This window comes from Symphalangus syndactylus, chromosome 17 (genome assembly GCF_028878055.3).
Source record: "Symphalangus syndactylus isolate Jambi chromosome 17, NHGRI_mSymSyn1-v2.1_pri, whole genome shotgun sequence".
NCBI lineage: Eukaryota > Metazoa > Chordata > Mammalia > Primates > Hylobatidae > Symphalangus > Symphalangus syndactylus.
The window spans coordinates 81,677,267-81,701,991 of NC_072439.2; the positions used below are offsets into that span (position 1 = coordinate 81,677,267).

General features: G+C 36.7%; 1 protein-coding gene across 14 annotated transcripts in view; it reads right to left on the reverse strand.

Moving 5' to 3' along the window:
- PEX5L (peroxisomal biogenesis factor 5 like) overlaps positions 1 to 24,725 on the reverse strand; it is a 686,817-nt gene that overhangs the window by 180,398 nt on the left and 481,694 nt on the right. For 6 of the 14 annotated variants that reach the window (XM_063621798.1, XM_063621795.1, XM_063621797.1 and 3 more), the window contains one exon: positions 2,865 to 2,936. The exons of 3 other annotated variants lie outside the window; for them this stretch is intronic. Coding sequence is in view for 8 of the 11 variants with exons in the window: in XM_063621794.1 (XP_063477864.1) it covers positions 2,865 to 2,936 (72 nt within the window). In the remaining 3 variants the exon portion in view is untranslated. Of the gene's footprint in view, positions 1 to 2,864; positions 2,937 to 4,413; positions 4,574 to 5,266; positions 7,214 to 24,725 lie in introns of those variants that run through there. 5 more of the 14 variants (XM_063621792.1, XM_063621785.1, XM_063621787.1 and 2 more) reach the window with 5 other exon arrangements.

Sequence of the window (24,725 nt, forward strand, 5' to 3'; positions counted from 1 at the left end):
TGTATCACATGGTGCCTATTACCATAGGACATCAACACTCATTTAAGTGTTTTCTGAAATGTTTTTATACATATCTCAAATAAATTTTGTCAATACAATTTCACAAAGAGAGAAACACAACATTGTCTTTAAAGAATAGAACCTTACACATTTCCAAAATACACTTTTTTTCCATGTTGAAATAACACAGAAATCATCTTTTACCTCCTTGAGTGAAGGCAGCCAGGGAGAACAAAATCCACATAGGGAGAACAAAATCCACATACACGGTGCTGCTTCTGTTATTAATTTGCTTATATAACCAAGACTGTGGGCTTTCCATGGAAGTACAAGATTTGCAAATCACATGACTGATAAAATGGCATATAGCTTACACAGCATTTGTAGAGTGACAGCTTCTGAATGATGGATTTAAAGAAATTAGGAGACTTCTGGCCATTGCAGCACTCCAATTATTTTACTTATCCTCTTTAGATTTTCTTCTGGCACCACTTACTGAAAAAGCTACTTGCAGTTACATGAAGACTGACTATAACATATTTCTACCAAGTTTTTGAAAAGATATAGGAAGAATAAACTGAACATAAAGATTCCTGACAAAACGGCATATAATGCTATAGAGTTTTAATTTTATTATACATATAAAATACATATATATGTATAATGTCATCATATATATATAACTCATATCTATGAGATGAAGCAATATTCAATTTCTGGAAAACAAATGTACATATACATACACACATGCTTAATTTGTTGACCTCTTAAACTTTGGAATAATTTCTTATAGCTTTATAAAAACTAATTACAGTGTTTCCCCAAATATTTTACTTTGAGATATCAACATTGTCGTTGTTTCAACCTAGGATTTGCTCACAACATCAACACCAAATAAATCTCTCAAAAAAAGGAAGGACTACTCTTTCTGCCAACAGCAAACACCAAAGCCAACTCATATTCATAATTACTCATCTTTTGAGACATGTTTTGACATGAATAACTCAGCAAAGCTGAGTCACTGCCAAACAGTATCAACTTGTGCAATGGCACTGGAAGAAATGTGATAACTACAGAGGCAAACAGCGACTCTGAGAAAATTGAATCCACCCTCGTTTGATCCAGGTAATAAAAGTGCTATTTTCTGAAGAAGCAGGAAGGTTTTGTTCTCTTATTTTTTCTCTTTTTTCTTTAAGATTCCTTAACAATTAGTAAAATGTGTTTAGTCACAACAATAGAAATTTTGTCAACGGTATCATGAGAAAAAAAGAACAATGGCTTCCTTTGGCTTTTCACAAGGATCTCAAAATATAACTTTGCAGTTTTCTGAACACCAAAGCTCAGTTAAAACGCAAAGATTTAGGCAAAAAAGAAGGAAAGAAAAGAAAGGCTTTGAGGTAGGAAGATAGTAAAGAAGAAGAAAAAATAAGAATTTAACTTCTATATGATTAAGGAAGAAAATAACTAATTTTTCATTTTATTAGAGAAATGTACACATATCTGTATTCTCATAATATACCCAGGTGTATTTTACTAGTTCATTTGCCAGATGGGTCCAGTCCTTTGATCAGAATCCCAGTCTATGGGTGGGATCAGACATAGATTACATGCCCCAAGTAATTAATCTGGCATAAAGTGATAGTTAATAGCCCAGCAGAGCACATGGGCTACAGCTCCACCCACCTTATTAACTAAACTGAGAACTTGGCACTCCACACATCCCCTACCCTGTTTTACACAAGAGCAGGAGAGCAATGATAAGAAACACTCGGAAGCATTTTGAGTGAATGCTGTCAAATCAATGTATTCTGCACCTCAGTGGAGAGATGTTTTGGCAAGTTTTTCCAGAAGACCACCTCAGTTACCTCAGTTATTCCAAGCCTAACAAGCAAGTCTCTAAGTCAGTTATTTCTGGTTACTACCTTCTGATGGTCATTTTTCCTTTTTTCAGAAATATGTACAATAGCTCCCTGAATGCAACTGTTATGATGCAAAACAAACTGCATGATTAGGAAATTGAGCAAATTCAGGTGCCTTTCTGTAAATTACTGACTGCTTTCTTTCTAACCTTTTAATCTACTCAGATCTCTTTGAATTATTTCTCTCTCTACAGCTTTTGCGTCGCTGTCAGATGCTGTGCCACTTGTGCATTAAATAGATGTACAGTTATCTTGTCTCCTTGATAATTAACAGAGATGTTAAGGGCTAGTGCCAATTCAGTGGCATGGGCTGGAAACCTTCCATTACCTGGTATGTCATTGTTTATGCTCTATTAAGCAGTTTTCATTTCACCTTATGGGCCCATATAACATCCAAGCTAGAGGTTTCTCAAATTATAGGTGGTACTACAGATTTTATTAAATAGCCTCTTCTTTTTGTTTTCAGAATCATATTTATATATATTGCAGACAATCTGGAAAATTAAATTGGACAATATATATGTCTTAAGGTTCTCAGTTTTCTCTCTCTCTCTCTAAATTATATCATTGTTTTACAAGATAGAATAATGGCAGTGTTTCTCATTTTCAAGATAATATATTTTATTGTTCTTGTTTATCTTTTTCCCAAATTATCATTTTTGTTTTGACTCATTTTATCAAGAGATGCCTTTAATTTTCCAAAAGTTCTCTTGTTCTAGCTTTATTTCCATCATTCTTACATACAAAATATGCATGTTGGCATCATGCAAAAGTCAGTGAATCAGAGGCATCATATGGAGCGGCTTAGCTGCTCTCAAAATCTTGTTATGCAGGCTTTAGTCAGACAGGCTAATACAGCTGCCAGAGAAGGGCTGAACACTCAAAGGCTTTAGTTATCAAAATATACAGTACAACAGTAGAAAATGTATGTAAGTATTCACTTACCTGCTTTTGATCAACAATTATTTCGAGGTCTTCATCACTGCTTAGTTTTCCATATCCTTGTTCTTTACTTTTCTTGTGAAAGAATAATTTTAAATGATCATTTAGTTTCTATCCATTAACAATCTTAATTCTACTTAATATTTTTAAAGATAAAAGTCTTAGCCTTGTTCACCAGTCATAATGCATCATTCTTTATATAAATTGCTCATGTACAACAGCAAATGTTTTTATTGTTAAACTGCTATCTTACAATTATTCATTAACAATATCTGCTTAGCCTCCACTATCCAACTTATACCTTTAATCTTTTTCTCAATATTCTTATGCTTCTCTTTTTAGTTCTGTAGTATCAGAAAAGATTCTTTAACACTTTGGGATAAATAAGCAATTCTTCGAAGAGTCTTAGCACATTTTTCTTAAAGATTGAAAGTTCATTTAGTTTTATACTCAAGACTTCCAATTATTCAATGTTTTAATGTCTTACATATTTTTAAGAATAATAGAAGTATTATGCAACTCAGATAATGAATCTTCAGATTTTCAACATTTGCTCACAAGTCAGATGAATGCTGACATTGGAAAAACCAACTCAGAAATAATTTTAAAGAGATAAATAATTTACAAAATTAGATATTTGAAAAGTTGGAGGACAGACTATTTTAAGAGTTTATTTAAATGCACTTTTTTTTGGCATTTTGTCATCATTTATTTTGTCCCAATGACCACTCTCCATCTATTTCCTCCACAGCAAAATCTATAAATTCTAAAGTTAGAAAAGGACATAGATAATGACAATCATTTTACACTTGTGCTACAGGAGAAAGATAATATGTCTGAGCCTTTTTTTCTCCCAACGCAACGGTTCATGAGAATACTAGAAATGTCATGTTGTGTCTTCATACCAGTAACAAATGAAAAATAAAAACCACTAAATAGCTGTAGTTCAAGGTTATTTATTTATTTTAGAGATTTTTGCTTCAGTTATTAACTACATCAACTTGAATTAAGGGAATTAAAAATACTTGTTTGCATCTACTGTGTCATATTAGGGTCCTCATCTCATTCAGGAAAGAGATATATCCTTCAGTGAACATGATATAAATATTCACACTGTGAGCACAATTCTTATTTTTCTCCCCATAACATTCAAAAACCAGATTTACACATTTTTTTCTGCAAAAACATATCTCCAATTTTTGTGGGATTTTTTTTTTTTTACTGTAATAAAGAGATTTCTGAATCTTCCAAGTATTAGGATGCATAAATAAAACCCAAATTCTCATTTATATATTAATGAACTTAGCCACTCAGAACAGAACAGATGGCCACAGCATTTCTCCCTATTATTATTCTTGTCCTCATTTGAGGTTCCATTTCAAGATTGATGGAAAACGAAAAGAACAAGGTTGGTTTCAATCAAGCTGACTTCCTTCCTATCACTTTGCTTTTGTATTCTTTTTGTTCACTGGTTGCCATAAGATTTTGTCTAGAGTGTCTCTAATGCAAAACACTTAGAAATGCCTTTCCAAATATTGATCTGTATACGTACCAAGTAGCTCATTTGCATGACCCGGTTTCTGGACAAAAGGACATTAAGTAGAGATGGAATGTGGGTCCTTCCATCCATTTCACTGTCAGACATCCCAGAATTCTTTGTGCCAGTGGCAGTGGCTTCCTTGCCAGAACTTGCTGACCAGAGAACCACAGATCTTGCCCAGCAACAGCATTAATAATGTACAACAATAAGTGAAGTATTCCTGAATCATTGTCTTGACTTTGTAAACATTGTGAAATTTTTGGCTAGCACAAAAAACTCACTGAAATGAAAATTTCTTTTTCTAACTAATTTTTATCCACGCACTTCTATGCTCTTTGACTGTTGTTCTCATTTAATGTTTTAAAAAATCTACTTATTTTAAATTATATAATTTTTGTATTTACTTCTCTGCATATGGACTCTTCAGCCTCCTCATCATAAAAGCTCTTGGTTTCCCCTTTTTAGTCTCCTGTTCTAAACTTTCTTGACAATCATTGCTAACAGATAGAATGTCAGCACTCACAGAACATCATCTGAAACTGCAACTTCTACAAATACCAAAGTCCGCCTCTCCAATCTCAACTCCTTATCTAATTTAGTAGTAAATTTTCCTGGGAAGAGGCTAGTTCAGGGAAGGAAATTATGTCCCCCAACCAATCTAAATAGAAGCTGGCATTTTCCAAGAGTGGGAGGAGGCATTTAGAGCCCTGGTTTTGTACTTAAACCTCCAGTCTCCAAACAGCACACAACAGTACACAAAGCCGGAGCCTTACAGTTTCACTCTAGAATTAAGCAATATTTTCTAGTTCACCCCATAACCCCGGGGGGATTAATCCTTTTCTAAGCCATAATGGTATTCACTCACTTACTGCTTATTTCTAGTGCGAGCATAATCCTCTTTCAAGCACTCAGCTTCCCACTTTGACTGCTTAGCTCAGCCAGCCCAGGCAGGGATCTTCAGCTCTCCTCCCTCCTCCCAGCCGGGAATCCCTGTCTTCTATCTATGCATTTTTGTCAAGCACAAAAAGCAAGTCCACAGCCTCTGCGTGGTCTTTCACAGTAGCCAAAGGACTGAACTAGAAGGAAAAAGAAAGCTAATCTCTCCACCATCCAAGTGTGAGGGGGCAGGGCTTCTGTGGGAGGAGAAGTCACAGGGCAATCACTTCCTGTGCTCCTCCCACCTTCAGCGGCAAGACACTGGAGCTGAGGATTTCCACTGAGGCAGTAAGGCTAGGCCCCTGTCCACCTGGCCTTAGCATGCTGCCCATTTATGGACGACTTTGTGCACTGTTCCCCTAGGTGCAGCTGAGGAGGGAGCATTAGTGCAGTGGAGCTAAAATGGTGAGGACTTAAGGCAGGAAAGGGGAGGAAAGAGGGTAAGGACATAGTCTTTCTTTGCTGACAGTGCTTCACCCCCATAAGAAGCTTTCAGCTCCGGATAACATGTCCAATCTCTGAAACCCCAAACACAGTATCTCCCATCTTTCCACACCATTCTGAATCCTTTCTGACCCGCAAAAGACGTATCTTTGTTAGTTCTTTGTTAATGCTGATAACTTTTTTGATACTATTGCATTAGATGGGTAACTTTCTTAAGAACATTGAGCCTAACTGGTAATCTTGCCTCTGATTACCAGTCTGATGGTGGAATCAGACTTCCACCATCTCTCCTTAACCCTACCTCCTGTTTCCTACCCCTTTGTCCTCTCCTCCACAAAAGTAAAACAGAAAGGTGAGTTTGTTTACTTTAATTAAATAAACTTGCATTAAATTTGGAAAATCTATAGAAAAATATAGGCCAGGTGTGGTAGCTTAAGCCTGTAATCCCAGCACTTTGGGAGGCCGAGGCAGGAGGATCACTTGAGGCCAGGAGTCCAAGACTAGCCTGGGCAACATAGCAAAACCTCGTCTCTATAAAAAAATTAGCTGGACGTAGTGGTGTGTGCCTGTAGACCTAGCTACTCAGGAGGCTGAGGTGGGAGAATCGCTTGAGTGCAAGAGTTTGAGGCTGCAGTAAGCCATGAATGCACTATTGCACTCCAGCCTGGGTGACAGAGTGAGACCCTATCTCTAAAATAAAGAAAAATTAAAAAGAGAAAAACAATATTATGGCCACAGATATGGGATGTATCATATAGGAACATTTTGCAAGTAAGTAACACAACAATGAAATCTGATGGGCTAGAGATTTGAAAAATGAAGTAACTCCTGTTCATTGCAGGATACGAATTTCTTAAAAGTAAGGGCTTTAATTGAAAAATACTAGTTGTGTATGAACTGAATTAAAAGGACTCTTCATACTCATTAGGAATGGAATATATAAAGAACATTTTGAAAGGGAAAAGGAACACTTGATTTAGCTAATTGTACAAATTAGCCCTAATTGCAATTTTTGCCTAACTACAGATGTCAAAATAAATATAAAGGTTTGCATGTAAATAATTCAAATTTTTAAAAATCAGTGCTGCTATGAATGATACATAGTAGACATGAATTTATTAAAGCACATGTCACACACACAGTATAAAATACAGCTACAAGAAGAAAAGACCTTCTTACTGTTTTCTTCATGGTTGTCAGGATTCAGTTCCTGTCCTTTTTTTTGCCTATCTTCAGCCTTTTCCCTACCACCTTCCTTCCCACAGCTGCAAAATTGCTCAGATTTTCCCTGTCCTAAAAGGTGATTTCCTCATATCTGCTTTTCCTTGAAGACTTTGATCTAATCTCTCTTTTGAGTGTCAATGAGAAGGAGAAGGGTTGAAAAAGAAGAAAATGTGCTGAAAAGATACTTGCTGACTTTGTGGTGTCTTTGGAAAGTTCATCCCAGTGGAAAGATCAAGTCACCCATTTGGATGTAGGTGTCTGTATCTAAGAAGAGAGATAAGGGCAGTGTGTATAGATCACTGGAGATAATTGAAATTGCAGGAGTGGATAAGCTCACTGAAGAAGAAAACACAGAGAAGGAAGAGATGAGGACTACGGCCAGAGTCCTAGAGAACAGTTGCATTTAAGTAATGGGCAAAAGGAAAGAACTCAGTAAATGATGAGGAAGAGGAGTGGTCACGGTGCAGGTGACGAATTAGTGGAAAACAATCAAAGGAAACAGAGTTCTGATAGTGTCAGATGCTGATGAGAGGTTAAATAAGGATATGAACTGCAAACTTTCAATGTAGTTGGCATTTTGGAAGTCATTAATGACTTTAGGAACAGAAGTGGTGAAGATGGAAGCCAGGTTAGAGTAAATTATTGAATACATTGGTGGTGAGGGTAGGAAGATAATGAGAAAAGACTTGTCTTCCCTTAGGAAATCTTTCTTTTCTTTTTTTTGGAGGGGGGGTGTCGGGGGAAGGAGTCTCACTCTGTCGCCCAGGCTGGAGTGCAGTGATGCGATCTTGGCTCACTACAACTTCTGCCTCCTGGGTTCAAGCGATTCTCCTGCCTCAGCCTCCCAAGTAGCTGGGACTACAGGCACGTGCCACCACGCCTGGCTAATTTTTGTATTTTTAGTAGAGACGGGGTTTTGCCATGTTGGCCAGGATGGTCTCAAACTCCTGACATCAGGTGATCCACTCACCTCAGCCTCCCAAAGTGCTGGGATTACAGGTGTGAACCACTGCACCCAGCCAGGAAATCTTGAATGGAAATGGAAAGCAGGAGTAAGAATGCTAGCTAAAAGATAGAAAGTATAGGGAAAGAATACTGGGAAACGTATAACTGTTTCCTCCTTCCCTTGTGTAAAGATATTGATCATGTTTATAATTCACGAAGAAGGAACTAGAAAAAAAAAGTGAAAATATAGATACCAGAGAATGAGTGGGGATAATTCATGAAGCAAGAAAGTAACAGCAACGATCCTTTGGAGAGAAACTGGTTCTCTTTTAAAATTTATTAATACAATTTTGTGCTGTATATTTGTAAGAAAAAAATCTTGAAGGATATATACCAAATACTAAAAGTCTTTTTCTCTTGGAGATGAGGTTGTGCATGATCTATGCTTTTCTCTTTATGCTTGGGAGTGCTTTTTGAAATAGTAATGAATTTTTTTATAATTAAAGTAAACAAAATGTGATTTATTGAGAGATCCATAACATTGCCACAGAAAATACTCATTTAAAGACTTCTTTGCAGTAAAAAAGATGGGGCCAGGACTTTACCCTTCCTTTATGATGTTCCTGGGAATGAAGGCTTTTTGTTTTGTGTTTAAACGTAGAGATACATGTTGCAGTTTTTGCTTGTGACCCTTGCGGTAAGCCTGGTAAATGGTGAACTGAATGCTTTGTTTATTGCATTTAATATGCCCCTTTCCTCTTGACTCTCCCTTATAATACAAAGCTTCTCAGTTCTTTGACAATATTTTGGTTCCGTGTCCTTTCTTCTTAAAAATATCCAGTGTCAACACAGCCACAGACTCATTTCTGTGGGAGCCAAAGAGGCAATGAAGAGAGAAAACAGGAAGTGAGGAAAAAGGATACATTTTTCCCAAAAGGCCTGGAAGTACAGCTTGAGAGTGTTCACCTTTCAAGGACGTAAGCTCGAATAGACCTTTTGAATGGAGAGTAATTGCCTTTCCAGTTAAAAGTGCAATTTTCAGATTTTTAATTTTTCTTAGGTATGGGGGAGATCAATTTTCTGAAGGGAAATTATTATTTTTACAGAGAATCATTTACAGAGGGGCTGGTTAAGTCTGGTATTTTTTAAAGAACAATTTTTGTCTTGTCTTTTTAAAAGACGCTCATGGGCTTTTCCCCCCTCCCTAACTGCGATCATGTTACGGTAAAAGAGAGTGGCCACAGAGTACACTTTTTTAGTTTTGAGTCAAGCATGGGCAAACAAAACATATGGCAATCAGACTCAGTTCTGAATGTATGTTGTTGGGTGAGAAAAGAAATATAAGGACAACAAGTATGTTGCAGCATTTTAAACTGCTTTGCCGTATGCATAAGCCCAGACATTTAGTAATTTTTTGGATTTTAAGGTTAAATCTAATTGGAAAATAGGTATTCCAGTTACTAACTAGTTGGACAATAAGATGGCAGGGAATCACAATACTACAGCCTGGCAGTTCCCCCTTAATGCTGGTTTTTCTACCTTTAGGGTGGCTTTTGGTCTGTACATTAATAGCCTGAAGAGTTTATGAAGCATCTTGAAAATATTTTCTAATTTCCAAGATTTCAAAAAATAAGAATGTTCCAACATAAATATCCATTAAGATTATACAATCTTACATCATTGTCCAGTGACATTTTCTTAAATATACAATTCAACTTTAGGTATGTGCCTTTTAATATATCTTTTCTAGTATTTTATCATGAAAGTTTCAAACACACTGCAAAGTTAAAATAATTTTTACAGAGAGACCCTGTGTACTCAACTACCTAGATTCTACTGACTTTTATTATACTTGCTTTTTCCCCGAATTTTTCATCCACTTGATATATTCTTAAAGTATATACACTATCACATTTCTACACATTCCTTCCTTCAAGTTTTATTTTATCTAATTTACTTTTAAAAACTCAGAAAAGCAAGACTATTGCTTCAAAAAGCTTCCAAGATCAGAACACTAAAGTTTAGGAGTTGTTTTACTGAAAATCTTTGCTTTTATTTGGAAAGCAAATCTGTGAACTATATTCTCACCATTAAGTGTTGTATAGGTCCTATCACTAGGATCAGGAGGAAAGATTTCTGATCAAAGGGTTAGGATTTTTATAGCTCTCAGTCAAAAGCTAGTGAGCAAGCAACTCAGCTTTCTGGGATAAATCCATGGAATGATAGGCAGTTCAAGATGATATTAATTACCACGTCCTCAAGTTTATGTCCTTTGATCATCAATGTTTCCTGCACCTGTGAAAAATAGCAAACAACCTCACTATACTCTGGGCTATATAGTACGTAACCACCTCTGGTACCTGCAACGAAAGTGGCAAGTGACTTCTCAGAGAGGTTACATTTGCTTTAAGGGATGGTACTTGGCTGGCATATTGAGATCAAGTAGGCAGAAAACAAAAATTCAACTTGAAATTTCAATTATGTCAGATTCAGCAATGTTCCACATTACTTGGAGGACAATAAGTAAATTCATTTTAATCCTCCTTCACGCTCAGAACCAAATTCAAATTAAAAAACAACAAAGATAATGTTCTTTTAAACAGAAAATTGAGTCCCATTTCTTTCAGCTGGCATGTTCTTGTCTCATTCCGTACAGACTTGTCTCCCGGAAGTTATAAATGTAATCATAGGATGCAGTGACTAATATGTAAAAAATTATTTTCTGTGGGCTGAAGATAATGATGATTGAAAAATTATATATTTTAATCTGATAATCTCTTGGCAGTCTTATGCAGTCTGGGTGCTATTTCCAAAACAAGATGAAACTAGCAAGCACTCCTTTTTGGTGGTTTTAACCCTGTTACCCCCGACACAACAGGACTGGAATGGTTGTTGGTGGAAGATGGTACAGAGTCTAAGAGAATTGACGTATTATCTTGGATCCCAGTGGCAAGGGAACACTTCTATCCTACAATAAATCTCTCCCATCCCCAACAGGAAAAGGGTAAATTGTGTATTCTGTATCTCTGCGTCTGAGAAAAATAACAAATAATCTATTTTGAGTGAACATTTACTGCTTGATGTTCTGCTGCCGATCCCCGTTGACATTATGTTTTATTTTTGTACGCATTGGCCCTATTAGATGGGGATGAAACCTTGTTATGGCAATCTCAAACACAGGTGTACTTATCGTCGGCTTTTCCAGCAACTCCTCTTCCTTCTCACTGGCAGCCAGCACACCTGGCATCCCGCACCTGCCGCTGACTTCCTTTAAACAACTGATCTGGACATCATGATTTTATGACCTTGCAAACTAAAACGCGATCTCTTTAATAAAGAAGAAAGAAAAAACCAGCTGCTTCTATAGGCATTCTGTATCCTAACTTTGTTTTCCCTTGATGTTTATATCTTCTCTAGACCAGCATATTTTTTTGGACACTCTGACACATGCTTGAGAAAAATTTGCCTATGAAATTTTGTTTCTGACAAGAATCAACCCAAAGTTTGTGCTTTGGCCATAAAATTCATGCAGAAAGTTATTTATTTTTAAGCTACTTGTATGTGACTGAATGGCTTATAATCAGCATTTCTATTATGGCTCAAATGACTTTTGAGGGTTATTATTATTTTTTAGATTTTTATATGGATCTACACACAGTCATGACATCTTAAAATAAATCTTTCCTGTCCCTGAGAGTGAAAACACTTCCTGGAGGTATAACTCATTACTCTCACCCCTAGATTCCATGGCCTTGATAACTGCAGGCATCCTAAGTTAACATCACAATTCTTGTCATTTCTCCATCAGTCTCCTTATGGCTTCTTTTGCTCATCCTTTTTCTCCAATGGCTTATATATTCACTATAACAACATTATAGATAAGAGGTGACAATTTCTAGAGGGTAGGCATGCCTACCATATTCTTCAAGAATATTCTTCATGAATAAAGAATTCTACACTCTTCTAAGCTACAAGATACGTAGGAAGAAGAAAGATCTGGGGCCACAGACAGGTGGTTCATCCACTGGACATGTGACAATCAGTTAAGAAATTAAAACAGCAGAGTTGGCCAGGAGCGGTGGCTCACACCTGTAATCCCAGCATTTTGGGAGGCCAAGGTGAGTGGATTGCCTGACATCAGGAGTTCAAGACCAGCCTGGCCAACATGGTGAAACCCTGTCTCTACTAAAAATACAAAAATTAGCCGGGTGTGGTGGCGAGCACCCGTAATCCCAGCTACTCAGGAGGCTGAAGCAGGAGAATTGCTTGAAACCTGGAGGCGGAGGCTGCAGTGAGCCAAGATTGTACCACTGTACTCTAGTCTGGGTGACAGAGTGAGACGTCTTCTCAAAAAAAAAAAAAAAAAAAAAAATTAAAACAGCAGAGTCTCAAGGATGCACAGCCAAATCCAAATCATATCCACCACTTTGTCACAAACACCAACTAATGCCTTGCTTGATATAAAAAATATTACTGCTAATGAGGAGGATGGGGTGGCTGGAACTGAGTTGCCCAGGGTTGTGGGGGTTGATGCCAGACGAGGCTGGAGAGGAAGGCCAAGCCTTGAAAATCACATTAAGGTGTTTGTTCTTTATGTTAAGAGCAATGTAGAGCCATTGTGGGGTTTTAAGCAAGAGAGTGACATTATCAGATATGTGCCGTAAGAAGCCCACTCTGGCTAAAGGGTGAGGAATAGATTGGAGGAAGGAAGGCTAGAGTCAAAGAGAGAAGTTCAGAGCCATTGAAGTGGTCAGTGCATGACAGCCTGGAGCCTGTTTAGATGTTGGTTGACAGAGATAGCTGACCCCACACCAATTTTATAATGACATGCTTCATTCATCACTTTGTGTATCATGAGATTACTTTTTCAACACCAGCTTCTCTAGGTGATAAAAGCATCTATATTTTTCTGTAGTCAAGAATAAAATTAGCAGAGTATGGGCCTACAACAGATACATCCTAGGCACTCAACTTAGTAATACGAAAAATTATTTTCGAAAAAATTCAATGAAACAAATAATGAGAGAAAGAGAGAAAAAAACTTTGGCTAACAGGAAAAAAGTTTGTGCTTAGTGAAGGATACATATTTTTCCATTCTGTAAACAGTATCTAAACTGTTCTTGTTGTTTCATGCTATTTGAAAAAAAAAAAACAAAGGGAGTCTGTTTAAAAAGATACAATGTGAAATTGTTCAGTGCTGTAGAGCATCTAGCAGGATTTATTGTGTTTTTTTGGACAGCAACAACAGGAACTATTTATGCAAATCTAAGAACTAACTGCCCAGGGAGTATAAAATATTGAAAAGAAATATATTTACTTAAATGTATTTGAGGATATCATCAAACCTAATGTGTTTTTAAGAGAATTGAGATGGCATATTTAAAGTGTGTTTAAAAAACTAGTTGATTCCCTTGCATTTCACTCGTTTTTAATGTATCAGAAGACAAAACCTTATAATGGGAAAAGATTGGCAAGGTAAGGTAGAGTAAGGGACACTTGATCATAATGTTTATCCTCTTACTCAAAGTCTGTAATCCTCTTACTCAATGTTATCCGCTTACTCAAAGTTTGATTCTTGCTTCTTAGTGAGACACTTTTGTTCTTAATGTTTAAAAATAATAACGTGCCACATGCAAAATATTGAAGTATGTTCAATTACATGTAAGCACACCTCAGAGTTACAGAATGGACTTATATCTACAAGATCACAGTATCCCAGTGAATATAGATGACTGCTGACCATCTTCTTCCATCTGCACTTTTTTAATCTTTGCATCTTTCCTATCTTTCTTCTTTAGAAATCAAATCCCAAATCTTAGGGAAGTTGCCACAAAATTTTACAGAGACAATGGGAAAGATTTCTTGAACAATGCAGACCAGAAAAATTTCAGTGATGAGGAGCATGAAGCTAGTATTAACTTGAGAGCACTGTAAGGGTTCCTTTGATGACTCTTCTTGCAATCTCTGATTAATATCCCACAGTGAAAAATGTATTGGTAATATATTGAGACAGAAGAATGACTGATACTTAAGGACTGTAAGTGCATCTTTAGAAGTAGACACAGGATTTAACGAAAAGTCTTTTACAAACTGCATTCTTATAAAATTGTCCTGGGTAGGTGAGTGTGGGGATTTTAAGGAGAGATGAAGCAAGGCTTTAGTAAGGAACAGCTAAAATGCCATGGATGTTACCATGTCCTAAATAGAGAAAAGCCTTTTTAAATGATCAAAGTACATTTTTCTTTTTTAAAAAACACTAAAAATCTTAATCATGTATACAAGTGTACCTATTACATTGTAGGTATTTAGTAAGTTTTTTTGAATAAAAGCATTCGCTTTATAACAAAAAGGAAAATATTATTTTCACTACTCTTAATCTCCCTTACTGTTTCTTGCTGATGCTATTATAAAAAAGTTGTATAACTACTTTTAATCTATTTTTATACATAGATACATGTATGCATGCAGAAATATACATATTTATTTGTAAGTATAATAATATATACATATGTATTTAGTGACATGAACATGACTATAGTATAAATGCTTTTTAATAAAAAATATATTGTGACTACCTTTTCACATTAATACACATATTCATATCCACCTTACACATCCAAATCTACCTTAAATTAATAATTTTTATTAAGAAAATTCAATAAATCCTAGAAACCATCAGAATAAAGAATCTACTTAACACTTAAGAGACAATAGCACGTAAGTATTGTCTGCAGAACTTTGATGGTTCTTCAGAAACTTTGAAGGGAACTGTTAAGTGAAAACTATTTTCTTAATAGTACTAAGAAATTATTTGTCATTTTCATTGTGTTGAAATTTGCATTGGTGGTATAAAAGCAATCTTGTTAGCACCTTGGCATGAATCAAGATAGTGGCACCAAACAATACTAGTTGGGAAATAAAGTAGCCACTTAAAAAAAACCCCACCATTTTTACTTAAAAGTATGACAAGTTATGACTACTCAAACTTGGGACCCTGGCTTTTTTCTTTTTTCCTGAAAATTAATGAAAACAGTCATTAATTTCAAAGAAAACAACCAATAATGTTTGTTGCCAAAATTAAATAGATGAATGAAAATTAGAGATATAGAAACTTGAATCAGCCACTGTGAGCTCAATAGCTTCTCAATAGTTAAAGACGTTTCTGATGAGGTCAGTAGTGACATGAATGAAGTGTTTTTTGATATCATATAATGAAGTATGGCAACATTGGAAGATATGAACCAATGAACCAATCTCCGTGAACCAATATTTTTCAAATGACCAACACTAGAATGTTACCAAAATCATACATGAGTTAAAGATCCATTCAAAGTCTAAGGGAGACCAGTGGATGTTAACATAAAAAGCGTACCAAATTTATTAATATGGCCTCAGATTTCACAGTGCTACTAAACCTCAAGAAATTACACTTCTCAAGTTTTGGTGTAGTATGAAAGAATATCCACAGTTATTTAAAAAGGCTTTTAAAATACGATTTCCTTTGTCAACTGTATATTTGTGTAAAGATTTTTTTATTCCTATATTTCAATGGAAAAATCTACTGCAAAAGATTAAATGCAGAAGCAGATATGAGAGTCTAATTTTCTTCTATTAAGCTCTTTTATTAAAGAGATTTGCAAAAATATAAAACAATGTCATAGATCTCACTGAAAATTTTTTTTTTGGAAATGAACTTTTAAAAAAAATTGTGTATGTGTGTATACATGTAATGAGTTGGTTACTGCTATTTTTCAATGATTGTATAAATAAATAGTTAAAACTTTTCTTATTTTCTAATCCAGTAAGCATGAACAGATATAATCCACATAAACAAAAGATCTTTGGGGTATTCAATAATTTTCAGAAGGATATAGAGGCCTTATGATAAATAGCTCTCTGTATATATCTGAATATCTGTATATATCTGTATATATCTGAATTGTATTTAATGATACTAGCTTTAGTGCTTACAAATACTTATATTTGAGTTATATCCTTTAGTTTTCATAGGCGATTCCAGGAAGGTAGGTATTTTTCTCCCCATTTATACTGAGGAAATGAATTTTAAGAGAGGAAAAGTGCTTTGTCTATCTAGAAAGTGCTTGAACACAAAATCAAATGCAGGTCTGCTAACCTTGTGTTCCTGTGCTCTTTTTTTTACCTTTGGATGGAAAAAAATAGCTTTTTGGTTATTATCAATGTAGACTATGCACTTCTGCTCTTGTACAATCAAAGCAAGGGCTGAGTATTGAGACACCTTTTGGATTTGGGCACAGCTCCTGACTTCTTTTCTCCTTGGCCATTTCCTCTTACAAGGATTACAGGAAATAATATATTCCAAGGCCTCTAGAATAGTGCCTAATACATAATAGTCTCTGTTATTATTGTTTTTCATGATTAGCATAACAACATAACTCTGTACATGGCCAGGGTAGCTTTGGATTCATCCAATTCAAGCATGAAAGGTCATCTCAGTCACTAAGACAGAAATAGAAGAATGGCATATGCAAAAGCTTCAGAACAATTCCAGGTCTGAACAATAACCAAAATGCAGCGTTTTCCAGGCTGGAAGCCAAAGCTCATTCTATATATGCTGTTGATCTACACCTCAGCTCTGTGTTCAAATTTAGGGGTGACCAGATAGGTCAAAAGGTCACTCTTCTGCTTGCCAGGACTGGTTCAAACCAGCTTCGAGTAGCTGCTGGATATCACCACCTTTAATCACTTCTTCCTTGTCCTGATCTGAGGTTGCTGGAGCCATATAAAAACCCCTGAGAATCCAGGCAAAGCCAGCCCACCTTAGCTTAAAACCCCCTTTTCCCCTTATTTTCCTAGTTTGGGTCCTGTTGGCTTCACACCTGAAGCCTCTCTCTGCCCAGTACCTTCAGAATAATGTGCCATTTGAATGGTCCAGATGGATCTTGATTAACACCTCTCTGGGGGCCTTTCTGCCTCCCCTCAGTCCTATTTTGGTTGCACATGAGGAAACTGCTTCTGACCCAGGCTTCCAGTCCACTCTTGTGGAGGCTGCACTAGGGCTAAAGAGGTTCACAGTGTGAAAGCAGTGAGTGAGGCTTCCTGGTGGCCCATGCAGAGCCTTTCAACTGCTTGGCATTCAGGGGCTATACTGGTAAGATGTGGTTGGATGTGGATGTTTCTGCAGGAAGTAGTTGGTTAGCGGAGGAATATTAACGGTATTGATCTGGCTCTCTTTGCACACTGATCCCAACATAGTATATGTACATATTGGTACCTAATAAGATAATAATGATAATAATAACTAACATTGATAGGAACAATCTGATGTGATTTAAAAAATATGTATATATAACTTTATGTTTATGCAATGATAATAAAATGAGAATGATCCACTAAACATTGTGGTTTGTTATAGTAAATTCACCTTGGTGAGGTGTTTTGCTATGTGCTAGGATGAAAAATTTGCATATTTTATCACATTTAATTCTTAGAATAATTCCTTGAGTTTGTTTGTATTTCCCTTGGTTTCCAAATGAGGAAATGGAAAGTCCTAAACATTTAGTAATTTTTTTTTTTTTTTTTTTTTTTTTTGAGACAGAGTCTTGCTCTGTCACCCAGGCTGGAGTGCAGTGGCGCAATCTCGGCTCACTGCAAGCTCTGCCTCCTGGGTTCACGCCATTCTCCTGCCTCAGCCTCCCCAGTAGCTGGGACTACAGGTGCCTGCCCCCATGCCCGGCTAATTTTTTGTATTTTTAGTAGAGATGGGGTTTCACCGTGTTAGCCAGGATGGTCTCGATCTCCTGACCTCGTGATCTGCCCGTCTCGGCCTCCCAAAGTGCTGGGATTACAGGCGTGAGCCACCGCGCCCAGCCAACATTTAGTAATTTTTTTTCAGGATCATTTGAAAGGTCACACAACCTATAAACGGCAAAGCAAAATTAGAACTTAAGATTTTCTGACACTAAAGGTTAGATTCTTTTCAGCTCAGCCCCCTGCCCCCAGCATATTTCCATTTCATTGAAAGTTCGAACAACATAATGCAAAAATACATCTTTCATTAAATAAAAAAAATCAGAAGGTCAACAGCTCTTTATTACTTTTTTAGACAAACTTTCAACTCAAGAACTCGAGACATATAAGGGAATAAGTAAGAGCTCAGTCTCTGAGTTCATGTTGCTTGGTTCAAAGCCAGCTCTGCTATGTACCAGTTGTATGGCTTTGAGCAAATTGTTTACCTTTCTGTGCCTAAGTTTTCTCATTTGGAAATAATAACAAAACCCAGCTCCTTGAGTTGTTAAGGAAAAAATAATAATTAATACATGTAAACTGCTTAGAACACTGCTTGACATATTTAATAGCACTCATTAAATATTATTAGCTGATATCTTTTCCTCCCTCCCTCCCTTCATTTCCCTCCTTCCCTCCCTCCCTTCCTTCCTTCCTTCTTTCCTTCCTTCCTTCCTTCCTTCCTCCTTCCTTCCTCCCTCCCTCTCTCCCTCTCCCCATTTAACAGGTTGAATTAATAATGTGTAAACACTAAACAATCTTTCCAGCAAGTTAGAAAAACACACCAAAGATGGCTCAGAAACTCAATATTGAAGTTTTGGGGGTTCTGGGATTTAAAAATAGAACCTGGTGAGAAGCAATCTTGCTGTGTCAACTCTTAGAATTCTGTATTAAGAAAACCCAGAAGAGCTTTATTTTAAGCAGACACTGAATGGCTTAGCTGCAGTTCATGGATACATCAGAACATTCCCTTGATGGTTCACTTTCTTGTGAACTTAAAATCAAGCAACATGAAGAGTTCTAGTTCTGGCCGGACCAATCCTCCTACCCCCAACCTTACAAAAAGCCAACTGAACCAAACTCAGGTGCTGCTAAGTAACTGGAGCAGAACCCCAGCAGTGAACCTTCACTGCCAACCCTTTTGAAATCCACCTCTTTGTTAAATCTTCTTTTAACACAGACTGGATTTTTTATAGTGTATTTCAGGGATGATGCAAAATATTAAGGATACAGAAAAAGAATGACTGCAGATGGTGGATTTGGAAAGTGGGTAGAGAAGAACTTTGGTCTGTGTCAAATCTGGGTTCTAGCCTTGTTTTGATCACTTTTTTCTTATAGGGCTTGCCATTTCAACTCTTTTGAGCTCAGTTTTTCCCATATTCAAAGGCTTGTAACTTTGAGGTACCTGAAGACCAGATGATCTTTCACATTGTTAATCCTATGATTTCATTTTTTAGCTATTGGGAAGTCAGTTCATTAGTAATTTTGTAGTGATTAACAAAGAGGGCCGGGCATGGCAGCTCACACCTGTAATCCCAGCACTTTAGGAGGCCAAGGCGGGTGGATCACCTGAGGTCAGGAGTTTGTGACCAGCCTGGCCAACATGATAAAACCCCATCTCTACTAAAAATACAAAAAAATTAGCCGGGTGTGGTCATAGGCGTCTGTAATCCCAGCTACTCAGGAGGCTGAGGCAGGAGAATCGCTTGAACCCGGGAGGCAGAGGTTGCGGCTAACTGAGATCATGCCACTGCACTCCAGCCTGGGCGGCAGAGTGAAACTCTGCCTCAATAAATAAATAAATAAATAAATAAATAAATAAATAAATACATAAATAAAATAAAAAATAAAGAAGAGGTCCATTGTTAATTAAAGCAAGAAGCTAACCCTGATAAAAATATACCATTAACCCAAATGCTCAGGAGGGTTTAGTGTCTTCCACCTGCTGTTATGTACACTTCCCCCACATCTGTTAAACTTAATATTTCATAATAACCAACTGAAATGGCGGCAACAAACCCAAGTCTCCATTCTAATGCAACAAATAAAAGTAGTTGAAATTGGATGTGTAAATATGTTTCTCAAGAAGGAACTTGCTGGTGCTCAGTTGTCTATAAGTGTGTATGTAAACACCTGCTTTAGAAAAACTAAGCAGACAACAAGATGTAGAATTCACTGAAGATACATTTATGGAGACACAAATGTAGTTAGGAGGTAAATTATAGATAACAACCCTGAAAGAAGGTAGCAGCACAAAGAATGGAATTGCCAGGTTTTGGCAAGTTGGGGATTGTAAAGAAATAAACTTGGATATATATTCAAGTGCTATTTTTGGAGATTATTTTCTGAAAAATCAGTAAAATGCCATTATCAAGATAAAACTTCAAAATGCAAGTATACATATTGTCTCACAAAGAATGGGGGATGGACTTTGAATGCTGATTCTAGCATTGGTCTTGGAATTGACTGACTTCATTACCAATATCTTGCATAGGCCTTCAAGGAAACAGAAATCAGTGGTAGGGATAATTCTGAGACCATGGAAGAGCTAAGTTGTCTGGTTCTACCACTATAGGCAGACAAGGACCATCGTCTGGCATCTTATATGTATTCTTCAGCATATCTAGGAAAGTTTAGATGCTTCATAGAATTAAGAAGTATCACCACGATCTAGGAGAGCATGATAATACTTTAAAATGAGACTATCTCTACTAATCATTGACTGTTCTGAACAGAGTTCCTATATTTAGGTATAACTTTTTCAGAAATGCTCACCATGCTTAGTTTATATATTCAACCTTCTACTTAAAAACCTCTCATGACATATTTAATAGATATGGGATTTCCTCTTTTATTTTTAGTAGAAAAATAAAAACAGAAACGTCAGATAACTAGTATATGAAATTTATCCATTTATACATTATATTCCTACCCTACTAGCTATGTTATGAGATGCCTAAAAGTATTATTTTCCTTAATGACATAATTGACATATTTATATCTAGTATTTGTAATGATATAAAACAATTTTTATTTCCCATAAACTTGGCCTTATGCACTTAGATTATGAAAATGATTGATAGAGAATAGTGGCTTATTCAATCAACTTTGACACAATTATTCCATGAATATTGTTTATCGTAAAGAGTAGTCACCTAAAAGAATTACATAAAAAATCAAGTTTGGCTGTTTCCACAGCATATATCAATTCAAATGATAAAAGTGTGATTTGTGTATCAATATAGAGGTGCCCTGAAGTTAAGAATATGTTATTTTATACCATAAAATCACATTTAGGTTTTGCCAGTTTCCGATAAACTCCTTACCACATATTTCTCAACATTCACATGGAAGGCACTTATTAAATTATAGCATTAAACATTACATAGTTGAGCTGAAAATTACATATAGGTACAGATGATAGTGCTTAGTTGATAAAAGTCAGTACATCTTTATTTCAGTGCTGCCATGGCCAGTCAGTACCATTGGATCTTGTGCCAGTTACTTAATACATTTAAACCTTCATTTCCTCATGTGTAAGATGAATGGATCAGATGTGATTATTTCTAGTGTCTTCCAGTCCCACTATTCTATGCATCTATGCTTATAAAAACATATTTCTTTGGTCACATTTAGAAATTTCACATAGGTACTTCAATCATTTGCACTAGAGAAAAGATCTTGGCCCATGTCTTTCTTACATATTTCCCCCATATTTTAAAGTAACACGAAATTCCTTTCATTAGTTTCTATTTCTCCTCATGGTATGTCATTCTGATATCTTTTTTTTTCTTTCAGTGATAAGGTCTTGCTCTGTTGCCCAGGCTAGAGTGCAGTGACATGATCAAGATTCACTGTAGCCTCAACCTCCCAGGTTCACGTGATCCTTCTGCCTCAGCCTCCCAACTAGCTGAGACTACAAGTGCACAGCACCATACCAAGCTATTTTTTTAAAAAATATTTTGTAGAGATAAGGTCTCACTATGTTTTCCAGGCTGGTCTTGAACTCCTGGCCTCAGGTGATCCTCCCACCCCTGCCTCCCAAAGTGCTGGAGCTGCAGACATGAACCACTGCCCCCAGCCCATTCTGATATCTTTACTGTTGGTTGCTAGTACCAGTAATTCCTTGAGTGCTTACCTTGTCCCAGGAACATTGCTCAGCATTTTACTTACATTATTTTGTTTAATTTTCACAGACTCCTGCGGTAAGTACTCTTATTATTCTTATTTTATTGATGAGGCAACTGAAATGTAAATGTGCTGGGTATATTTCCATTAGCTCACTTGGCTAGTCTGCTTTGAAGCTATAATTAAAACCTGTTTATATAATTCCTATCCCCATGTATAAACAACTCTATAATACTCCCAATGGACACAGGATGTGCAGCCCATGATCCCTGAAAAATCTGGGGACATGCCTAACACTTAGGAACCACCACACTCCTTGCATTCTACATGTATTCTTGAGTGTAGCTGAAAACTCTGGAGACTCCTGGCAGCCTGCTTCCTCACCTCCACTGAGATAGCACCAAACCGACTTATTGTCTTTAACCTGACTTGGAGCTCCCGGATGCTTCCCCATTTGACCTCTGGTATCCATTGATTGTACAGCACTGGGGCGGGCCACAGATCATTTCAACTATGTGCTTATTGCATCCTGGATGCACGGTCACTCCAGCTCATCAGGTTTTACAAGCAAGGTTGCAAGGCCAAGGTGACTATATCCACTGCAGACTCATGCTGTTTTATAATAGCTGGATCCTCACAGCTGCTGGGCAATTTCTTATCATCACTGCTACAAAGACCGACCCCTTTTGCCAACCAGAGCTCTTTCTTCTTCAGGATGACCTGGCTGCTTTCCTGGGCTGCCCAAGGTCTCAGCATCCTTTTTTCCCCCTCTACTCATCTCTGGGTCTTTACCCTCTCGTTCTTTCTTTTTGTCTATTTGTTAAGAGAAAGCATTGTCTGGCAGGATGAAGCTCTTTACCTGTGATCCAGATCTCATTGCCCTCACATGCATTTTGCCACTTTGCTTCACCAGCTATTCATTCACCTGCTTTTTCCATCTCTGACTCTCCCTCAGTTCTTTCCCTCTGTGTATAAACAGGCATAGCTCTTCTTCTGTCTAAATAATTTCTAAGACTATACCATCCATTCATTTTCTCCCTGTCTCTCTTTTCTCTTTAGAAGACATGATGTTCCTTTTCTGTTAACTTTTCAAGAAGATAAATCATAGGTAGACATAACAAAGTAATGTTCTTAGCTTTATTTATTTGATAGAAAAAATCAAATCTAGGCTCATTCCTAGTTCCTAGATATTTAATTCCCATGGCACTTATTTATAAAAGTAGCATATTAAACATTTGTTTTTGTTCTTAAAACATAGAAGGAGATAATACGGATGTTATCTCCTGAGCCCTACTTATGTGTGAGGGTCTGTGAGTCATAGGCATGAATCAGACCCCAGAGAACAAATAGTCTAATCATCTCAATGCAGACAGAGTAGAGACATAGAAAGCAGATATACCCTGATGTAACAGTATATGCAATATATTCTTCTCAGCCTCATAGAAGCTTCTTATGAAGCTTATGAAGAAGAATTCATAAAGTATTTGATTTTTGACCTGGTTCTTTGCATCTATGTATGTATGTATGTAAGTATGTATGTATGTATTTTTCCTTGCAGAACGCACAGTCTATAACCTAGTTTTTAGGTGATGAAAATAAGATTTTGTTAAAAGATTGTATAATCATATTTACTGGGTGTGGATAACACTTAAAAAAATAACTTCTCCCCTGTTATTACAAGAGTAACATGTTCACTATAGAAAATATAGATAAGAAAAAGAAAGAAAAATTGATATAACCACCAGCAAGAGCTCACTGTTCACATTTTGCTGTATGCTCTTCCAGAGTTTATATAATTATTTGTTTCTTTAATTTCCATTTTTCTGATTACTAGGCAATTTGAGCATGTAATTCATAAGTTTTTCACCAATTTGCACAAGTTCTTTGACATAATGCCTACTCATATCCTTTGCCCATTTTTTTATTGAGTTTTTGATAGCTATAGAAATGATTTTCTTAAAAAGGGATCATAGTGTGTACAATTGTCCCTTGGTATCCATGGAAAATTGGTTCCAGGACTCCTCATAGATACCAAAATCTGAGGATGCCCAAGAACTTTATACAAAATGCTGCAGTATTTGCATATAACCTATGCACAACCTCCTCTATACTTTATTTATTTTATTTTATTTTTATTTTTTGAGATGGGGTCTCACTCTGTCACCCAGGTTGGAGGGCAGTGGCACGATCTCAGCTCACTGCAGCCTCCACCTCCCATGTTCAAGTGATTCTCCTGCCTCAGCCTCCTGAGTAGCTGGGATTACAGGCACACACCACCACATCCAGCTAATTTTTTTTTGTATTTTCAGTAGAGATGGTGTTTCACCATGTTCGCTAGGCTAGTCTCTAACTCCTGAGCTCAAGTGATCTGCCTACCTCGACCTCCCAAAGTGCTGAGATTACAGGCATGAGCCACCACACCCGGCTCTCCCATATACTTTAAATCATCTCTGGATTACTTATATCTAATAATAGTCATTATTCCCTAAATAATACAGAAACACAGGAAAATAAGTCTGTACATGTTCAATGCACACACTTTTTTTTTTCAAATATTTTCAACCTGCAGTTGCTTAAGTCTACAGATGCAGAACCTATGGATACCAAGGACTGACTATATATAATTTTATAATTGTTTTTAAAATTTAATATATTATGAGCCTTCTTCCTGTAAATATGTGTAGTTCCACAATGTCACTTTCAATGTCTGTGTAGTGTTACATAGTTTATCTCTAATGGTGGACATTCAGGTTTTTAGATCAGTTTGCTGTTGTCCAGCTTGCCAACTGCCACGCAAGGAAAGCTATCACAAGTCGAGCCATTCCAGACCAGAAGAATCACCCAGCCATCCCAAAGATAAATGGGAAATAACAAATGTTTGA